This window comes from Rissa tridactyla, chromosome 7, assembly GCF_028500815.1.
Source record: "Rissa tridactyla isolate bRisTri1 chromosome 7, bRisTri1.patW.cur.20221130, whole genome shotgun sequence".
Taxonomy (NCBI): Eukaryota; Metazoa; Chordata; class Aves; order Charadriiformes; family Laridae; genus Rissa; species Rissa tridactyla.
In genome coordinates, this window is record NC_071472.1 from 9584474 (window position 1) to 9601574 (window position 17101).

At 40.1% G+C, this 17101-nt stretch overlaps 1 protein-coding gene across 3 annotated transcripts in view; it reads left to right on the top strand.

Moving 5' to 3' along the window:
* The window catches only part of DPP10 (dipeptidyl peptidase like 10), a 225530-nt gene extending 208819 nt beyond the window's left edge, over positions 1 to 16711 (top strand). For all 3 annotated transcript variants that reach the window (XM_054208858.1, XM_054208859.1, XM_054208860.1), the window contains 7 exons: positions 6299 to 6493; positions 8064 to 8118; positions 12334 to 12433; positions 13105 to 13163; positions 13252 to 13324; positions 14990 to 15063; positions 16574 to 16711. In XM_054208858.1, coding sequence (XP_054064833.1) covers positions 6299 to 6493; positions 8064 to 8118; positions 12334 to 12433; positions 13105 to 13163; positions 13252 to 13324; positions 14990 to 15063; positions 16574 to 16711 — 694 coding nt within the window. The remainder of the gene's footprint in view (positions 1 to 6298; positions 6494 to 8063; positions 8119 to 12333; positions 12434 to 13104; positions 13164 to 13251; positions 13325 to 14989; positions 15064 to 16573) is intronic.
* Positions 16712 to 17101: the final 390 nt, after the last annotated feature.

The window sequence follows — 17101 nt, forward strand, 5'->3', positions numbered from 1 at the left end:
ATAAAGTGGGTTTTTCACGGCTGAGGTTCATAATTTTACTGTAAATTTTCAGCAGTAGCTTTTGTGTGGTGTTAATGTGCTCTCTGGATCAATAGGGTTACAACTGCAATAACGGAAGTTGGAAATGGATAAAGAGAAGAAAGTTTGGTAATTTTTTTTTTCAGATCACCGAAAGCTAGTAGCCGTATCAAAGGTTCCGTGACTGTAATAAGGCTCCTGTATTCATGCAAGGATGCCTACAGATAAATTTGAACTCCCAGCACATGGCACCCAGGTATCTGAGTGTTAAGGCTGAATCCTGGAAGGGAACCTGTTCCAGTGGATTCTGGTCCTAGTGTGAAACCTGGGTGTGAACTCACCACAGCTCCATGTAGTCACAAGCTCAACTTAAGGACCAGGCCCTGAATATCCTGTAACCTTCATCATAAGGATTTTGTGAAGATTCACCCATTAGCTTAAATCATTGTATTACTGGGTTAAATTTTATGTCCTTCTGTATGGCCAGACTGTCTCATGTAGAACCCAGTTATGTCAGCTAGCACTATTTTTCTTTCCAGAATTGTGTTGCATAGGCCATAAAATGCTAAATAGATTATAATACTCTCCTTTCTTCCATTTCTTCTCCTAAACCACTAATAGATTTCACACTCAGTTTCCTTCTGATATAATACATACAGTGTAGCTATAGATTAGAAAGGTGTACAGTAATTGCCTGAAAGAGTGATTATCATCTCTTTTCTATATAATTAAGATCAAAGTTTAAATTTCAGATCCTTGATTTTCTCATTATGGTTCACCTTACTCATTAAAAAAGTTGGAAGATACGCTCCTTGGTAACGCACAGGAAATGATTAAGTAAAGACTCTGGCATTTAATCTGGATAATAAAATGAGAGGTGATAATGATTCTTTATTTTTTCTTGAACATAATTAACCTCATTCCTTCAAAATCTGTAGATAATGTATCTTAAATGTCAGCATTTATTATTTAACGCCATTTAAAATTGTCCAATATGTAAGTGGATATTGTAAAACTGAATCAGTGGAGAGATCGTTCTGATCTTTGAGGGGGAAGAAACCAACAGGTATTCTCCAAAGTAACAGTGAACTGTCTCCGAGAGGTTGTTTGTTTGTTTGTTTACTTGTTTTCTTCCACTTTGGTAATAAAAAGGAATCATTTCACCTGTTATTGAAATGCTGAAAGTTTTGGGCCTGGCACAGGCAATCAAACCTGTTTATGCCTCCAGTTAATACACTCTCAGGACTGATCGCAAGATAAGACGGTAGGGTTGGAAGTGAAGGGTTCTTTTTACAGCTTCGGGACTAACTCATTAAGAGACTAGAAGAAATGTAGAGAGGCATAATGCAAGTATTGGGAAATACTCAAGATCTGATGTATGGTAACACATCGCGTATTAATAGCTGTCTTGTGTACCTTTCATTTGTTGTAAAGGATTTCACTTGTTCTAACTGGCAGCTGTTGCAAGTGAAGGAGCAACGCTTGGCAACATGGTGAAGTGTAAAAATACGTGGCGCATTCCACTGCTTTGCAGTATGTTTGCAAGGAGAGCATCCCTGAAGGCCTTTTTGTTAGGCCAGTTCTTCCTCTGTAAAATAGCTGCAAAATGTACTTTTCTGGGGATCCCTAAGTCATGTGAAGGATTCACTGATTGCTTTGCACGCCATCCGTGTAACGCCTGTGTTCATCCTGCCTCTGCCGAGTGTGGCAGTATTTTACTGCTCTGTTGTGTTTATGTTACATCCAAGTTTCTGCTGGAGAGGCTTTTCCTTTCACTCTTAGGTTTTCTTCCCCATTCTTTGAACTTTGTAGCACATTTCAAGGCCCAGAGGGGAAATTCATTTAGCTTAGGCTAAAAGGGGGATAGATTGGAGGGTTATTCCAGCTTTTTAATTGGCAGGAGCAGTCCTGATGCTATGGGCGGTGATAAACCTGCTCGCTCCCGTTCTCTTCAGTCTTGTCCCCAAAAAAGGCTGGGGAAATAGTTGAGCTAAGATCCGTCCTCTTTCAGCCTCCCCTGCCTCCTGTTTCCCCCACAGCAGTACACATCTTCCTGTGTGAATTAAATGCTCGTTTAATCTTCCTTAGAAAAAGACAAAAGGAGATTCGAGATTCCACCTCCTTTTCTGATGACACAGGACAGTGTTTCATCTCTTGTTCTCAAAATTGCATTTTCAAAGTCTTCTGCCTCAAGGGTTTCAGAAAGATATTTTAAGAATAACAATTTTAATTTTTGTACTACTGTCTGCTTCATTCCTGTCTGTCACATGATTCTGCCCTAGTAATGGAATCACTTCTGGTGATGTGTTTTAATTTGCTTGGCCATATCTGTAGGGAGGAGTTGTAAACAAAACTATCTGTTCTTAGTTGCAGTCTGCTATATCTAAACAGGGTATATGAACAGAGAGAAAACATTTGGGATTTTTTTCTCCTCAGTGTTTGAGGCTATTCAGATTCTCTAATTTTTGGCCAGTAGTGATGGGTGTGCTTGAAAGCTGGTGCTTGTGAAAGAGATGCTCATGAAATCTGAAAATGAAGTGGATTTTTCTATTACACCAGTTTTGCAAAATGATCTTCTTTCCCCACTCAGTTTCACCGTAAGCAAAAGATGACTTTTATCAGTGATATTTCTTTGCATAGGTTTCATCCTCTGAGTTGTAGTCTTCTCATATATTTGCTGTCAGGATACCTTTTCCATATGCTGGATCAAATCCACTATTTTGCAGAATCGGAAAGAGAGGTACTGGAAATTAAGGAATGATGATAGCAGTTATTTGCCATGTATCTTTTAAAATTGTTTCCCTCCCCTCCTTGATCAGCCCTGTAACTTCTAAAATTCCTATTTAAAATCTTGCCACTTAGTTTTTAAATGGTGCAAAACCTGGAACAAATTTTGCTGCAGTCACAACAGCGGAGCGGCAGAGGAGTATTGCTCAGAGTACAGCAGCAACAGCCTCTCTGGTAGCACTCTGTTATTCCCTGTAGAATGTAACTCAAGTCATGAACAGAGACTTTAGTTTAAGCTTTTGGATATAGAATCTGAAAGAACAGATTCTTCTCTTTTCAGCAATGTATGAACTTACAATGAGCTGCCCCTTTTCCCAGACAGTCTGAGATGTATGCGACTGCCTTGCAAGAAGCATAGAAATTACTCACTAAGGTCAATGATATCCGTGTATTATTGATGGCTTCTGTCTATTTAAATGGTGCCTCAATGGTGAACTTCAGCAGTATGCCTGAGTCGTCAGCAGTTGCGCTGCCACGGTGGAATCATAATCCGAGTGTAGTTGCTGTCGAAGACACACACTGGGCAGCTCTGAAACAAAAATAAAAAAGGGACGGTGCAAGTGCTGTCACTCAAAAGGAAAAAAAATTATCAGGGAGAATTAGTCACAGTCTTCATTTGAATCATTCTGCTCTTCTTGTTTGACTCCGGAGATGATGCTCCTTAAGGAACCCTTGGGGGATGTGAAGAGCCTGTAGCTTCGCATGGCCCCTTTGGTGCTGGCTTTGTTTTTGCTGTAGTGCTTTGGCTAGTCCATGGGTCCCTTACGGCCATCCATAGTCAGGTGGGACGAAGACTTCTGTGTGTGTGTTACATCCAGGCATAAATGGCACGGACTTTCTTCCAGGCTTACTAGTGGGGTTAAGAAATAATTCTATGAAGAGAATACCACTGAAGAGTAGGTAATTATAATTAGGCTGTAAGTAGCGATGAGCGTAAAACAAAACCTGACCTTTGAGATAGCTGTAATCCCAGGACAAACTCCCCAGATCAGGCTGTGCATCTAGTATTGCACTGCAGTAACAAACTTGCTTTGTTACAGAGCCCTCGGGGTGATGTTCAAACTTGCGTAAAGGATTAATACCTTGCAAAAGACCCATTTAAAAGGTTAAAAGTGTGTCCTAAATGGTGCATAGGATATATGCTGTGTCTCTGTGGAGGACAGAAGCACACCTCAGATAATCAGTATCATTTTATAGCAGCAGCTGAAAGAGTAAAGAGACCTTCTCATGCTAATAGGAATTTTGACATGTACCTCAATGGAAATGGCTTTAAATGCCCGTCACAGACTACTTATGTGGACATTCTTGAAATAAATTAGCCACTGGAAAATTGCTTCTGAAAGCAATACGTCAAACAGCCTATCATGCAGGAGTGGAAGATACGTAGTGTTTAAAGTCTGAGCCTAAAAGCATCCCAGCTATGCCCTCCGGAGAAGGAGCTTGGGAAAACATCACTCTCAGTTCTCGACCACTGAGAATCCTCCTGAGGTTCTGTCTGTTGTTTCTTTCTTAATAAAAGAAATTATCTGAAGGTATTATCTTTCATTTAAAACCCTTTTTGGTTTTAAGCACTTTCTGGTATAGAGAAAGGCTTACAAATGTAATGGTTCTTCCTCTATTCCCAAGTGCCTCGATAGGTAACATGTATGTATGTATACACACATGTACATATTACCTAGATGTATAACATGCATAAAACACATGCAAACCCTGTATTTGTTTTGTTTTTATGTTAGGTAGGGAGGAAAGCAGGCTGACTCAGGATATTTTCACTTGTGAGGGGTACATTACCCTGTTGGAAAGGTACCTAGACAGAGAAGGATATTTCTGACATACTGTTGTGGAAAGTTAAAAGAACTTTAAAAAAAAAAAAAAATTGTGGCTGGTCTCAGGCTGCGACTATTGGAAGTAGTGGTCAAAGCTCTGTGAAAACACCTATGTCAACGTAGAGTGGTTCTGAAAACCTTGCTCTGTTCAATAGGCATAAATTGAAAGAATTGTTCTGCTCCTGCTCTTATTGTAAATAATAATGATAATATACTTCTGAATTTTGTGTTTGCTGCAGAGCTCACTTGATAATCAGTATTCCCAAATTCATTGCTCTGCATTGTTAGCAGTTAGTGTAATCACAACTGAATTGGTTAAGCAAACAAAAAAAAATGCCCTTCCTTTCTTTTTATAAAGCCAAGTATAAACTTGATGCACAAGATAAGAGTGAACGAAGCATAACATGTTGTGACTGGGTCTATAACCGAGTAACCCTGATTTCAGTGCCTGATACAGCAACTACATAGGTAGGTCTGACTGAATTTGAGAACATAGGTATTCATCATATGCTAGCTAATTAATAGGGCAATTACCTTGAAGATGGTCTGTGTTATCCGCAGCTGAAACCAGATATTGAATCGGCGCCTTATTGTACGTATAAGGCAGTAGTTACTGTAGGAGATTTTTACCTCTCTTTCCTCCCCCCAGGTTTATCTAAGTCTCTTTGGCAAAATAATAATTTCTGCCTTCATCTTTCTTTCACCTTAGACAGGATATTCCCACAGACACTGTCCAATCTAATTTCCATACAGCCAGCACAGACACTTTTACATTTTGATTTGCATTCCACTGGCAGATGCAGCCTGCATAGGAGTATTTTGCATTTAGTACAACTTCATGGTAGCCTGCTCTCTTATTCTGTGTTTATTTTGGGGGAAAAATAATGACAAGCTTCCGTTTTAAAACTGACATTTTATTTTCTTTGGAAGGAAAATAGTATATTTGGCTTCAATAGAAAATGCTTATTATTGTTCCTCTATAAACTGCAGTCTCCCATTCTATTCCACCTTTTCTGCTGTAAAACACCTTTTTATTTTTAGTCAGAAAATAAATTTATCACTCCAGCCTGCATCCATTTCTTGCTATGAATTTGGATGGAGAAAATATGATTTTCTCCAGTGTGTACTTTGTACCTATTCTTCTTTGTACCCTATTTCAAAAAATCCATTCAAGGATACAATAATGCAATTACTTTTGTTTTCTAAGATGACATCTTTCTTAATAGAATTATATCTCCTACAAAATCGTCATCAGGGTACTGAATGAATTTTCCGTTTTGTCTGTTTAGTGTGACTTAACAAATTCTACACGAGCCTTCTCAGAACTGAGCTAACCGTTAGTGATTATGTTATTTTTTTGCTTCACTTTATTAACCTATAAGCAGCACTATGTTTTTTAGTTTTCTCTCTCTTTCTATAAAATATTTTCAGGTATTGGAACCGCTGCAACATAGTGGTTATAAAGTTAAAGAGCTTATTTTGCTTACTACTACTGCAGGGATACCAGCACTAGCTAATGTGATGGTATCGGTGGAAGTGACAATAATTCAACAGGATTGCATAACCGACTGAACTCTCCAGCTAGGTTAAATAAAATATCGGAGAACGGCAAAGTGCATCACATTGTCAATAGTCTTCGTTTGTGTCTGGTGTGTTGGTATTTGCAGTGATGAAGCTCCAGGCAGCCAGTTGGTTACAGATAAGTTTCACATTGACTGGGACTCAGTGCTTGTCAACTCTGATAATGTCATCGTAGCTCGATTTGATGGCAGAGGGAGTGGATTTCAAGGCCTTAAGATTCTACAGGAGGTCCACCGATGCTTAGGATCAGTGGAAGTGAAGGACCAAATAGCAGCCGTAGAGTACGTATGTGCAAACTTTTCTTCTCTTTTGCCCTGCTTCCACCTTGATGAATAAGCATTTTTAACTGAAACTGCCCCGAATGTTTTCTTTGCCTAGTGAATACCGTTAATGTTTTTTTTTAATGCAGTTGCAGATTTTGAAACAATAATCTTTTCATTTCAAACAGCAAATAGAAGATCAAAGAGGTGTTTGCTTTTTGTGGTGGTGCTTCCCTTTGATAAAGCTGTCCTTCTGTGTGCAATCTAAATACAGCATCTGAGCTAATTCATATTTGTCTGTATTCCTTACGAAAATTCCTTGTAGTGCACGTGTTAATGTTTAACTGCATTTATGTTACAATATTTTGGGCCTATGCTACAGGACACTGTTCTCATTTCCACCACAGTGTTCTGGAGTAATCAGACAAAGCAAATGGAGTTATAATGGTGTAAATGAGAGCAAAATTTGGGCAAATGCCTGTTATTTCTCATTTGCATTATCATTCTTAGACTGCACCGGCTGCAGAAAAAAGTAATTTCCATCTGTGGAGTAATCACACATGTGTTTGACAGCACGCTTTACTCAGGGTGCACATGCCAAAATGGCTAGTATCGAGGTCTAGATGGACTTTTTCTAGGGATTCTCAAGAAAAGATAGATTTTAAGCCAGATACTTTATAATTTCTTTTCTTGTTTTGAAAAGGGATGATGCTTCAACCATTGCATGAGTAGGCAGCTGTCTCTTGCATGTCATACCCGGGCAATAGGGCTCCTAGAGTTCATGTTGGTCAGGAATGGCCTGCTTTGAGCAGAGCAATTCAAGGTAACCCTTGTGAAAGGGCCCTCAAAAGCAGGCCATACGCTGTGTGGGGAGAACTGAGCTCTCTGCTCAAACACTAAGTTGTTTTAGTCTAAATTACATCTGGCATCTTTTTGGATGCACTGCATGGGAAAAAGGGAGTGTGCCCTTGGCCGAGAGGAAGTACTGCGTCTGATTTTGTCTCCTCAAAAGCAGTTGGATTTTGCCCTCAGGTTATTCTGTCTTTTCTTTATGAAATTCACTGTTGCTGATTAATGGCCTTGATGAGAGAATTAATTGTTGGGATAATTATCTAGATTCAAGAAGTTGCATTCATCTTACCTTCCTTTAGCTGTCAAAAAAAACTAGGCACCTGGTCAAAATCAGTCATTTAAGCTCTGGTCAGTGGAAAATCCTGGCACTTCTGGAGGGTGGTTCTCCCCAGACTAAGAGGAGTTTCCAGTAGGGGAAGAATGGCTCTTTGAGGGTGTCCCTCTTCTCTAACTGAAGAGCACATGTAAATGGGCAATTTAGACAAGGTGCTCCAATTCAGGTACCTAAAGCTAGGTGAGATGAGTCCAACACTGTTTGCCACATAGAGAAGGAATTAGAAAGCAGATCACATTTCCCAGTACAATAATTCTTTTATTGGCATAATTTATTCTTCTGCTTGATCTGCGTGTATGACATTTCCTTACTGTACAGATAATTTTCTTTACATACTAGATCCAACAAGTAAAATTCACCATTTTACTTTACCAAGGTAAAAAACCCCCACTTTTTTTCTTGCAGATCACTGTTGAAACAGCCCTTCGTTGATCCTAAGAGGCTGAGTATATTTGGAAAGGTAATGTGCAAAATAGCAGGATGTGTCATCGTGATTGTTTAAGAACATGCTGTCAGTTCATAAACAAATGTATTTATCTATTTTCCAAAGGCAATTTGAGTTATTAAAAAGGGGGGAAAAACCTGCTGTAACTTACTTTATGTTCTGTATATTCTGAATGGGTATTTGAGATCAGTCAGATCGGTTTTATGGTACTGCAGTATTTGTGTTTCAGAATCTGCAGGAGAAACTATTTATCTGCTTTCATTAGAAACTTTAATACGGGCATAGATTTTGAGAAAGTTTGTTTCTTCAACTTTTACATTTGTGCTGCAGTTAAATTGACAACATCCTTCTAATACAACTTTTGCATCTGAAAGTTTTACTGACCCTTGAAGTTAGCTGAGTTACAGCCCTGTGCTACTGCCAACAACGTCCTTTTTGTGCCATCTGCTACAAGTCTCGCCGTTGCTGTTTTGTCAGCTGGCTTCACCGCGTGGCATGTCGTTGCCTCTAGCATGAGATAGAACAAAGCAAAGGCTTAACCTTTAGTAACAAACTGAATAGCATTTTACTGATGTCTATTAAAAAACAGCAATTAGAAATGCCACATAATTGCTGCTGCTTCTATGAACTAGCATGTGCGACGTTTTTTTTTTCTTAAAGTGTTTTCTTAAAAATTGAGATGTTTTGTGCCTTTGACCTCAAAGCAATGACAAACCATGATCGAGTACCCAGACAGCCCCCCCAGTCATAAGTTATAAGAGCAGCATGCGTTCTCCTATGAAATTCCTTAGTTCCCATCCCCGCTCTGCTACTGACTGGCTGCGTGGCCTGGCCAAGGCCTTTAACCTGCGCGTCTCTGTCTGAATGCGAGATGAGCATATGGGTATTTACTTCCCGTATGGCAGCGTTTTGAGGACTAATTGATGTTTGTCGAGCGTACTGAAAACGAAGTATTATTATTAGCGTTCCACATGAAAGTGGTCTTCCTCAAAGATCTGAGATCCTGCCACTCTCCTTGAGCTAAAGAAACTGCCGTCGCGAGAATACCAGTAGCATCAAAACCGGTATTTGGCTCATAGGGCAGCAGCCACAGATTTTTTCGGGGAGGATATACAAGTAAGGCTGATTCCATCCACCAGATGATCATCTCCCACATTTCTGTTTAGGTTTTAGTCCCCCTTACCAATGTATATGAAAGTATAGATGCATGTAAGCATCTACACTTCTCTATATCCTCTTCCCACAAACGACTGAAAATGTTATTTCTGAATTGAAATCACTAAACCCCCTGAATTTCTCACTTGTTTCTGACTTCAGAAATTCTTTTCATTGCTACTTGGAAATTTCCACTTGTTCTCTGTAGGAAGTTCAGCAGCATCTTGTTTCTTAACAGTGACATGATGAGACAGTTACCATGGACCATATGTATAAACATGGTTTTACATATCTGCCAAAGGCTACATTTTTTTTCTTTCACAAAATATTAATTATGGTGGTGTTCCTGCATTTATTTTCTGAAGGAAAGATGGAGGAATGAAAAGTGGCAAGTGAGAAAGCAAAGAGCAAAAACTGGGAAATTCGATAAGCTTCAATGCTGCTTTGGATACAGGGAAATTTACCCTTTCCAAGTTGACCTCTCAGAGTTGTTTTCTACTGCCATACAGAAATTCATAGAGTTTAGAAGTCAGTTTTAGAATTAGAAAAAAAAGTCTATTTAACAGCTTCTTAGGGTTAATTGTATTTCCCTCCACTCTGCTTATTTTAGAGTCAATTAAAAATCTTTAAAACTCATTTTCTTTCTACTATGTACAATGTGACAGAAAAATTATTATTTTTTTTTATTTCTATGCATTAAATTGAGCTTACTGATGGAAATAGAATGAATGTACGCTATGCTTGAAAATAAGAAGCCTTTGTAATTGCTTAATGCTGATCCCATAAAGCTGGGCTTGTGCACACTGTCATGGAGCTCTTTAAGAGATTTTAGAACTACACGGAAATAAAATTCTTGCCGCAATCAGTAATGTAAACTAGGAACAAGAGTAACGAGACTGCCCAGAAGGGCAGAGTGTGGAAAATACCTACTTCTGACTGCCAGGCAATCTGCCAGTGCCACTTTGCTTATCTCCGTGAGGGGTATGAGCCCAAGTGATGCAGGATCCAGGGGCCTTTCTGAACTGTTACACAGCGAATTCCGTTTCCCTGTAGTTTGAATTTTTCTCATGGAAGTAGAAAGAGAGCTTGAAAATAACTAGCGGCTTCACAGCCAAACAGCTTCTTGAAAATACAGCAATTAGGTTGTAACCACAGAAATCCAACCGATGGGTGAGGCACCGTGTATCCTTGCATCCGAACGTGTGAACTATTTTCTGCATTGTCATTGTGAAGTGCTTCTAAAAATGTGATCTGACTGTGTAATGTTTCTGTCCTGGAAAGCCTGGCTGGAAGCAAGGGCATAAGCACAAAGGAAAGAAATTCCCAGGAGAACTAAAGCAAGCTCTTAATGAATACAAGACATAAATAATAAATAACCTGGCAACAGCTATCCTAGGATTAAAATTGCGCTGTGTAGCTAGTGGGAAAGACACAAACAGAATATTAAACAAAAGCAAAAGTAGATAACCCAGAGGCAGAGGAAAGTTGCTATTCTCTTAAACTCTTTGAATTATACAAGTTGTCGTGCCCACTCAGAAATTTTTCCTTAGGCGAAATGTACTCCTGCGCGTGGACAATTCTGGGCAGGTCTTGGCCTCCTGGGCTGGAATTTCTATGAGGAAGGGATAACTCAGTTCCTCACGCTCCCTTGAAAATCCAGCTCTTATTCTGTATTTCCGTTAGTGTGTCCGTTTGCATTTTCTGCAGGCTGATTCCAAAGAACACTCCCCTTTGCTTATTTTTCTTAACTAATTTAAAAGGGTTTTCAAATATTCCTGTTCGTCCACAGAAATCATCTATTCAGTAAATATTTAGACATGAAGAACAGGAGCAGGCAGGATTCAAAAAAGTCCATGAGAAAGCTCTGTGAGCATTTTACGCACAATATTCTTTTTTTTGGGTTGGCTGGTGTTTTACATTTTTCTTTGCCCTGTCATGGGACAATTTCTTCTTCCTGTAGTGTGTTGTGCCAAACACAAAACAACAACAAAATACCTGTAGAAATCAATTTTCCTGCACTGATGAAGGGAAAGCAAAGATGGCAAATAGAGAAATTTGAAGAGCCCATAATAGATGAGAAAATCATTGATCCCAGACTGCACAATTCAGAATTTCATTTTCTGTGGGTCCAGAGTAATTGTAGGTGTACAGATAGGCATTGGCAGTGTCATTCGGAAGAAACCCGTGGTCTCCAGTTAAAGCGTTCATGTTTTCATGCAAAGCAAAGCTCTTTTGTGTCGCAACATTTGCTGAGAAGATGTATTTTAGACTTTGCAGAGGAGATGATGAAGAGGTGTCCCATAAGGACAGGTAAATGTGGTGAGGCAAGGAGAGCACTTCCCCCCTACTGCCCCATCTCTCCCAGCTTCTTCATGCCGTCTGGGCTCCCCTCTTTTTAACACAGACGCCTGGTGGGTGCTCTTGTGCCCACAAAGTGCATCCAGAGATTAGCATAATATTGAGCAGTGTGTTTTTATTTCTGCAAAGCAGTGCAGAATCTGTACCCCTCTGTGGCATGTTTGACAACGCTGTAGCAGAAACCTCTTTAATAGCAATTGGATTCAATCTGTGAAGGTTCAAGTGTCAGGGGGAGGACACGCTGCAACGACTTCACAGGTTTCCTCCATTCTCGTACTCTCTGTTCTGTCAGCAAAATGCTCGGCGTTTCCTGGTAATTAGCAAATATCTACATTAAAGATATTAAAAACTCAGTAGAAGTCTTCCCATCTAGGCTGTGTTCCCTAAAGCCGTACCTTTGTTTTTTTGTTTTGTTGTTGGGTTTTTTTCTTTGTAATTTTCAAGTCTTTTGCTAACTGTAGGCTAGTCTGCCCTGATGGATTTATGGAGCTTAAACTGAAATATACTCATTATTGTTAATTGCGTCGTTTAAAGATCACGACCAGGCCATGTGAAGTCTTTATTCACTCTTGACCATAGGTTTGCATTTCCTTTAAAAGCAATTCTTGCAATACAAAGTGTAAAACGATACCATCAGATTAGCACAATGGCCTTTAACTTTATTGTTGCTAAAAAGAAATGAATAAACAAAAATCTCAGTGTCATTTCCATTGTTAGGGATACGGTGGCTACATTGCATCAATGATCCTGAAATCCAGTGAACGGCTCTTCAAGTGCGGAGCGGTGGTGGCACCAATTACAGATATGAAGTTGTATGGTGAGTATTCCCTGCCCTGCACCTGGTAGTCCGCTCTATTCAAAACATCTTTTACTCATGGAGCTACTATTCATTTTAACTAAGGGCAGATAATGTAGCCATGTCAACTAGGTTTCACCTCACTCTCTCGTTCTCTCCTTTAAATGAAAGGGCAGCTAACACAGGGACGGTTCACCAAAACAAGCAACAGATACATTATTATTAACACCATTGATTTTTGCAAAAGAGTTCTATTTCCCATTTCCCCCCGATATTCAGTCAGCTACCCTATTTCCTAAGAATCCTGTAGGTATATCAGCCTGAATCAAGACTTCTAATAGGAATGATTTTTTTAAGGTTAGTAGGGAATGCCTTGCTGTGTCAACCATGCTGTCATTCAGTCGCAGGATATTTGGTTCTGTATGTGAAGTGTTGGGCACAGGCTGTGGACTGTGATGCACAGGAAATCAGACCGGGTTATTTTAATGATCTGGGGGGGGTGGGGGGTGGTTGTGGGTGGTTTTTTTCAGCCATTTAAAATTATTTTAAATGGTACGGTCTGGTTTTAAAGGAACATCTCTTTGTTGACTTAACAGGTTGAATAGCTTCTCCTGACTCCAGGTCAGAACTGATGAATTTTAAAATAGAAGTAATTTTGATGAATTCACAAGTTTCTGTTTTCACTTTCACAGCATCAGCTTTTTCAGAAAGATACCTTGGTACTCCATCAAAAGAGGAAAATATGTATCAGGTAAGTTAGCCTAAGCAAGTAGCTTAAAATGACAGTTTTACTCTTAAAATGCAATTCATTTACACCTCTGTGTGTGTTTGTTTGCTAGGCATCCAGCGTATTACACAACCTTCACGGTTTAAAAGAAGCGAATTTGCTAATAGTTCATGGGACAGCTGATAGTAAGTATTTACAGATGCAATTACATTTGGAGTCAGAGTTGTTAATAGGCAGGCGTTCAGAGACAGATTCGGCACACGCCTGGCATGTACGTGTTTAGTTTCGTTATCCCTCCAACAGGATTTTTTATTTTATGTCAATTGTCACTTCTAACTCTAAACTGATGACGCTTTTCTTTGCTGAATATTTGTACCTTTTAGGTGCTGTATGTTCCAATTTGCTTAAATCTTGTGGACTACTGTCTTGCTAGTGAAAGGTATTATATGAATTATTCATAGAACAACATACATTTTTAATGGTATTTTAAATTCATAGAGATTCTGCAATTGAAGAAAGAATTACCAGTACAGTTGGTGAAGTACAGCACCAAACGGGAAGCTAAACTTTTCAGCTAATTAATTACAAGGTAGTGCCAAAGCATCTGAAGCTGAAGCTATAGGGAATCTTCTAATAGCACCAGTACTTTTAGCAGTACCTTAAGGCAGAGAACAAGTAAAACGGAGTAAGTTCTAGCACTTTAAATGAAATCATAAGATGTGTCAATCAAGAGGTAATTTGCAATTACAGATTTAAATTTAACTGCGGTATATTTTCTGAACTTTCTTAACCGATGTAGGTCTGAAGAACGAGCTGTGATGCAGGCACAAATTACAGTGCTGCAACAAGCTCCTCTGTACAGATTCACACGCGTACTTTTTTTCCCTGGCATTTTCCTGCTGAAGGTGGGATAATACAAGTTTTCTTACTGCTCGTTCTGGAGGGATAAGTACCTCAGCCTGACAAGGGCTGAGGTGAGACTGCCCACAGGCACGGTTGGCACAGTGAGGATGGCACCCACCAGCCTGTCACCCTGGCATAACTTGTCAAACCCGCGTTATAGATCCCAAGTGCAATCAGAGGGGTGCAAACACTGTCCAGTGTTTCTTCCCAGAGCAGGGGGAGAAGGACAGAGGAGATATACTGGGTGACTGAGCAGGGATGAGGGTCTCAGACTTCGCTGATTGCAAAAGGCAGCAGCAATTTCTGCCCCTCTGAACTTGGCACTGGAGGGAATTGGGATTCTGAGAGATGTCTGAGCAATAGAGTGTGTTCAGGACTAGGACTGTGATTGCCTGCTGCCCTTGCTTAGTATCACATCTAGTGACACCACCCAGCCCACTTTGCAGCGTAAGCTCTGCAGAGTTAGGTTAGGACATGGTAATAAAGTTGCCTAGTTTTACCACACAGAGATTAAGTTACTGATATGTTGCAGAAAGTCCATTAACTAAAGAAGTATGGGCTGTAATAACCCTGTGCAAGCAGTAGAAAAACCAATGTGCTTTCCTTTAACACAATTATAAACTGTCATGATGTTCAAACAGAATGCTTTTACACACATCTAAACTGTCGCAGTGTGTGTAAATCAAGGGTGGAGAGAGGAGTCCTCACAGAGTGCCTGGAAAGCATAGCTTCCCGTGGGGCTTCCAGCTCCTTCTCCAAAACCTCTGCTGTTACACCCTGCATCGCTTTTATTGGTGGGGCTGTGCGCTTCTGGCCAGAGAGATAGTCATCTTCAGATCCGGTAATTGCAGAGATTTGAAATGTTTTCAGTCCAAGCTGTTCAACAGATAAGCATTTTATATTAGCTTAGCTTTTTCTAATAATATCCAAATGTCGTTGTCTTGCAGCTAAAGTCCACTTCCAGCATTCAGCGGAATTAATTAAACATCTAATTAAAGCTGGAGTTAATTACACTATGCAGGTATGTGCAGCTGTGACATTTCCTATAAACACAGATCAACATTTAACCTCATATTGCTATTTCTTCCCTGAGAAGGACCCTCCCTACCCCAATGCACCGCAATTACCTCAGTTGGCAGTTGGAACTCCATTTAATACCATTTTCCTTAGTGTTAGTATGGATGTCAAGAACCGTATCTTCTTCTGGGCTCTTTCTCCTCTCTCGCATCTTTCTTCTTTCCACCTGTTTATCCTACAACGCTATGAAGTGTTTTAGAGTCCATATGCACTCTTTGTAACGTGGAGATATCACTATTTTAGTCCCTTTTGACCTAAAAAGGTATTGGGCCACATGAAATTCATTTCCCCTTGTTCCTTGTTTTCAACATTTACATTTATTCAAAGGCAGCTAAAAGGCAAGAGCGCTGTTCCTCTCTCCATAGCCATACGGCGGGTGAGGGTGCTGGGGGGGACAGGCTGGGCAGAGCAGGACAGGGCGTGCTGCTGATGTACAGACTTGCCTGCGAGCCACCACTGAGTGTGTGGATTTTGCTGGCCAAGAGTTCCGATTGCATTAAACCTTCTTGAATGTCTTAGATGATGTGGTTTTGGGTCACTCCTCCAAATATCTCTGATGTTACACGTTGCAAACCTCGACCTTCCTGAACTTTAGGTGAACCTGGAGTTTCCACTGAAACGTGTGAGATCACGTCAGGGACGAGGTGGTATAAGGGGGTTGACATCACTTTTGAATGGAAAAGGACTTTATGTGTGAAATCTGAGTGGGGCAGGGTGGGTCCCCGTGATTTCAGCTGAGATGACGTGAAGGCCTATGGCGAGAGGAAGAAGCAGAAATGACAGAGGTCTCTCAGAAGAGCCCCGTTGAACCAGTCTCATGCAACCTTGTGATAACCTGGGTTTGAGGAAGCAGCTGAAGCCTTTTGCCTCAGGCCACCACAAGTCTCTTGTCCTTAATCCTGTGGCCTGGATTCCTTCATTCAGCCTGGAAATTTTCGTTGAGCCTCACGTGGGAGAAATTTCCATTGGAGTATGAATTAAGAGAGAAAATTGCCCACATCCACCCCAGGAGAGAGAGATGGCGGGCTTTGGATAAGATAGGAAGATAGTGAAAAATATGAATAAAAAGGATTTTCACTGAACACTTAGAAGCTGGGATATTGAGACATCCCTAAAAGCATGCAGTAATTAATCCTCATTGACGTTAATGGGATTTGGATGCCTAGGCACTATTGAAAATGCCAGCTAAGTAAACTGTTGTAAGCACAATGAGTGAGAATATAAATTCTTTTCACTTCTGCAGATCCCTCTGCAGTGGTTGGTTTATGTAAATTCAAATTCCAAGAGAATGAGTTTTACTTTGCATTTTATTAGCTTTCCTTGATGCCATAAAACTAATGTTATCATCCTGTCGTCATCTAAGACATTTCGAAGATCAGAGAAAGAAAATTAGAGCCCTAAATATGTGAAAAGCCTTTTAAAAACTATTTACTTTTTCCTTTCTCCTCTGCTAGATCTACCCGGATGAAGGTCATAACATTGCTTCTGAGAAAAGCAAATATCACCTTTACAGCACAATCCTTGGGTTTTTTAGTGCTTGTTTAAAGGAGGAAACACCAATTTTACCGCAGGAACCTGAAGAGGATGAATAAGGAAGCCTATTTGTGTAGTACTGAAGGGGACTTACTTTGCGGCTCGATAAAACCTTAAATAAAAGTGACTGTAAGATTGCAGATTCTGCAGAAGCTCAAGGGCAGCTAAAGGATATCACAGTGGAACAGCACATTTACAGACAATGAGCTAATAAACTGGAATTCGACTACAAAGTCCAAACATATTACCAAGGGACAAAACCTTTACCTTTGTGGAAGGTCAGCAGTTGGTTACAGTTTCCTGGAAGAACTTAGTTTTGCATAAGTGTAGGGTTAGTGCATGTTTGTTATGTTAAGCCTCACTGTTGGTTCTGTAAGTGGTTGCTCGTTTTTTAATTTAAATGCACATCTTTATTCATCTTTGCGTAATGCACAACCTATCATATGTAT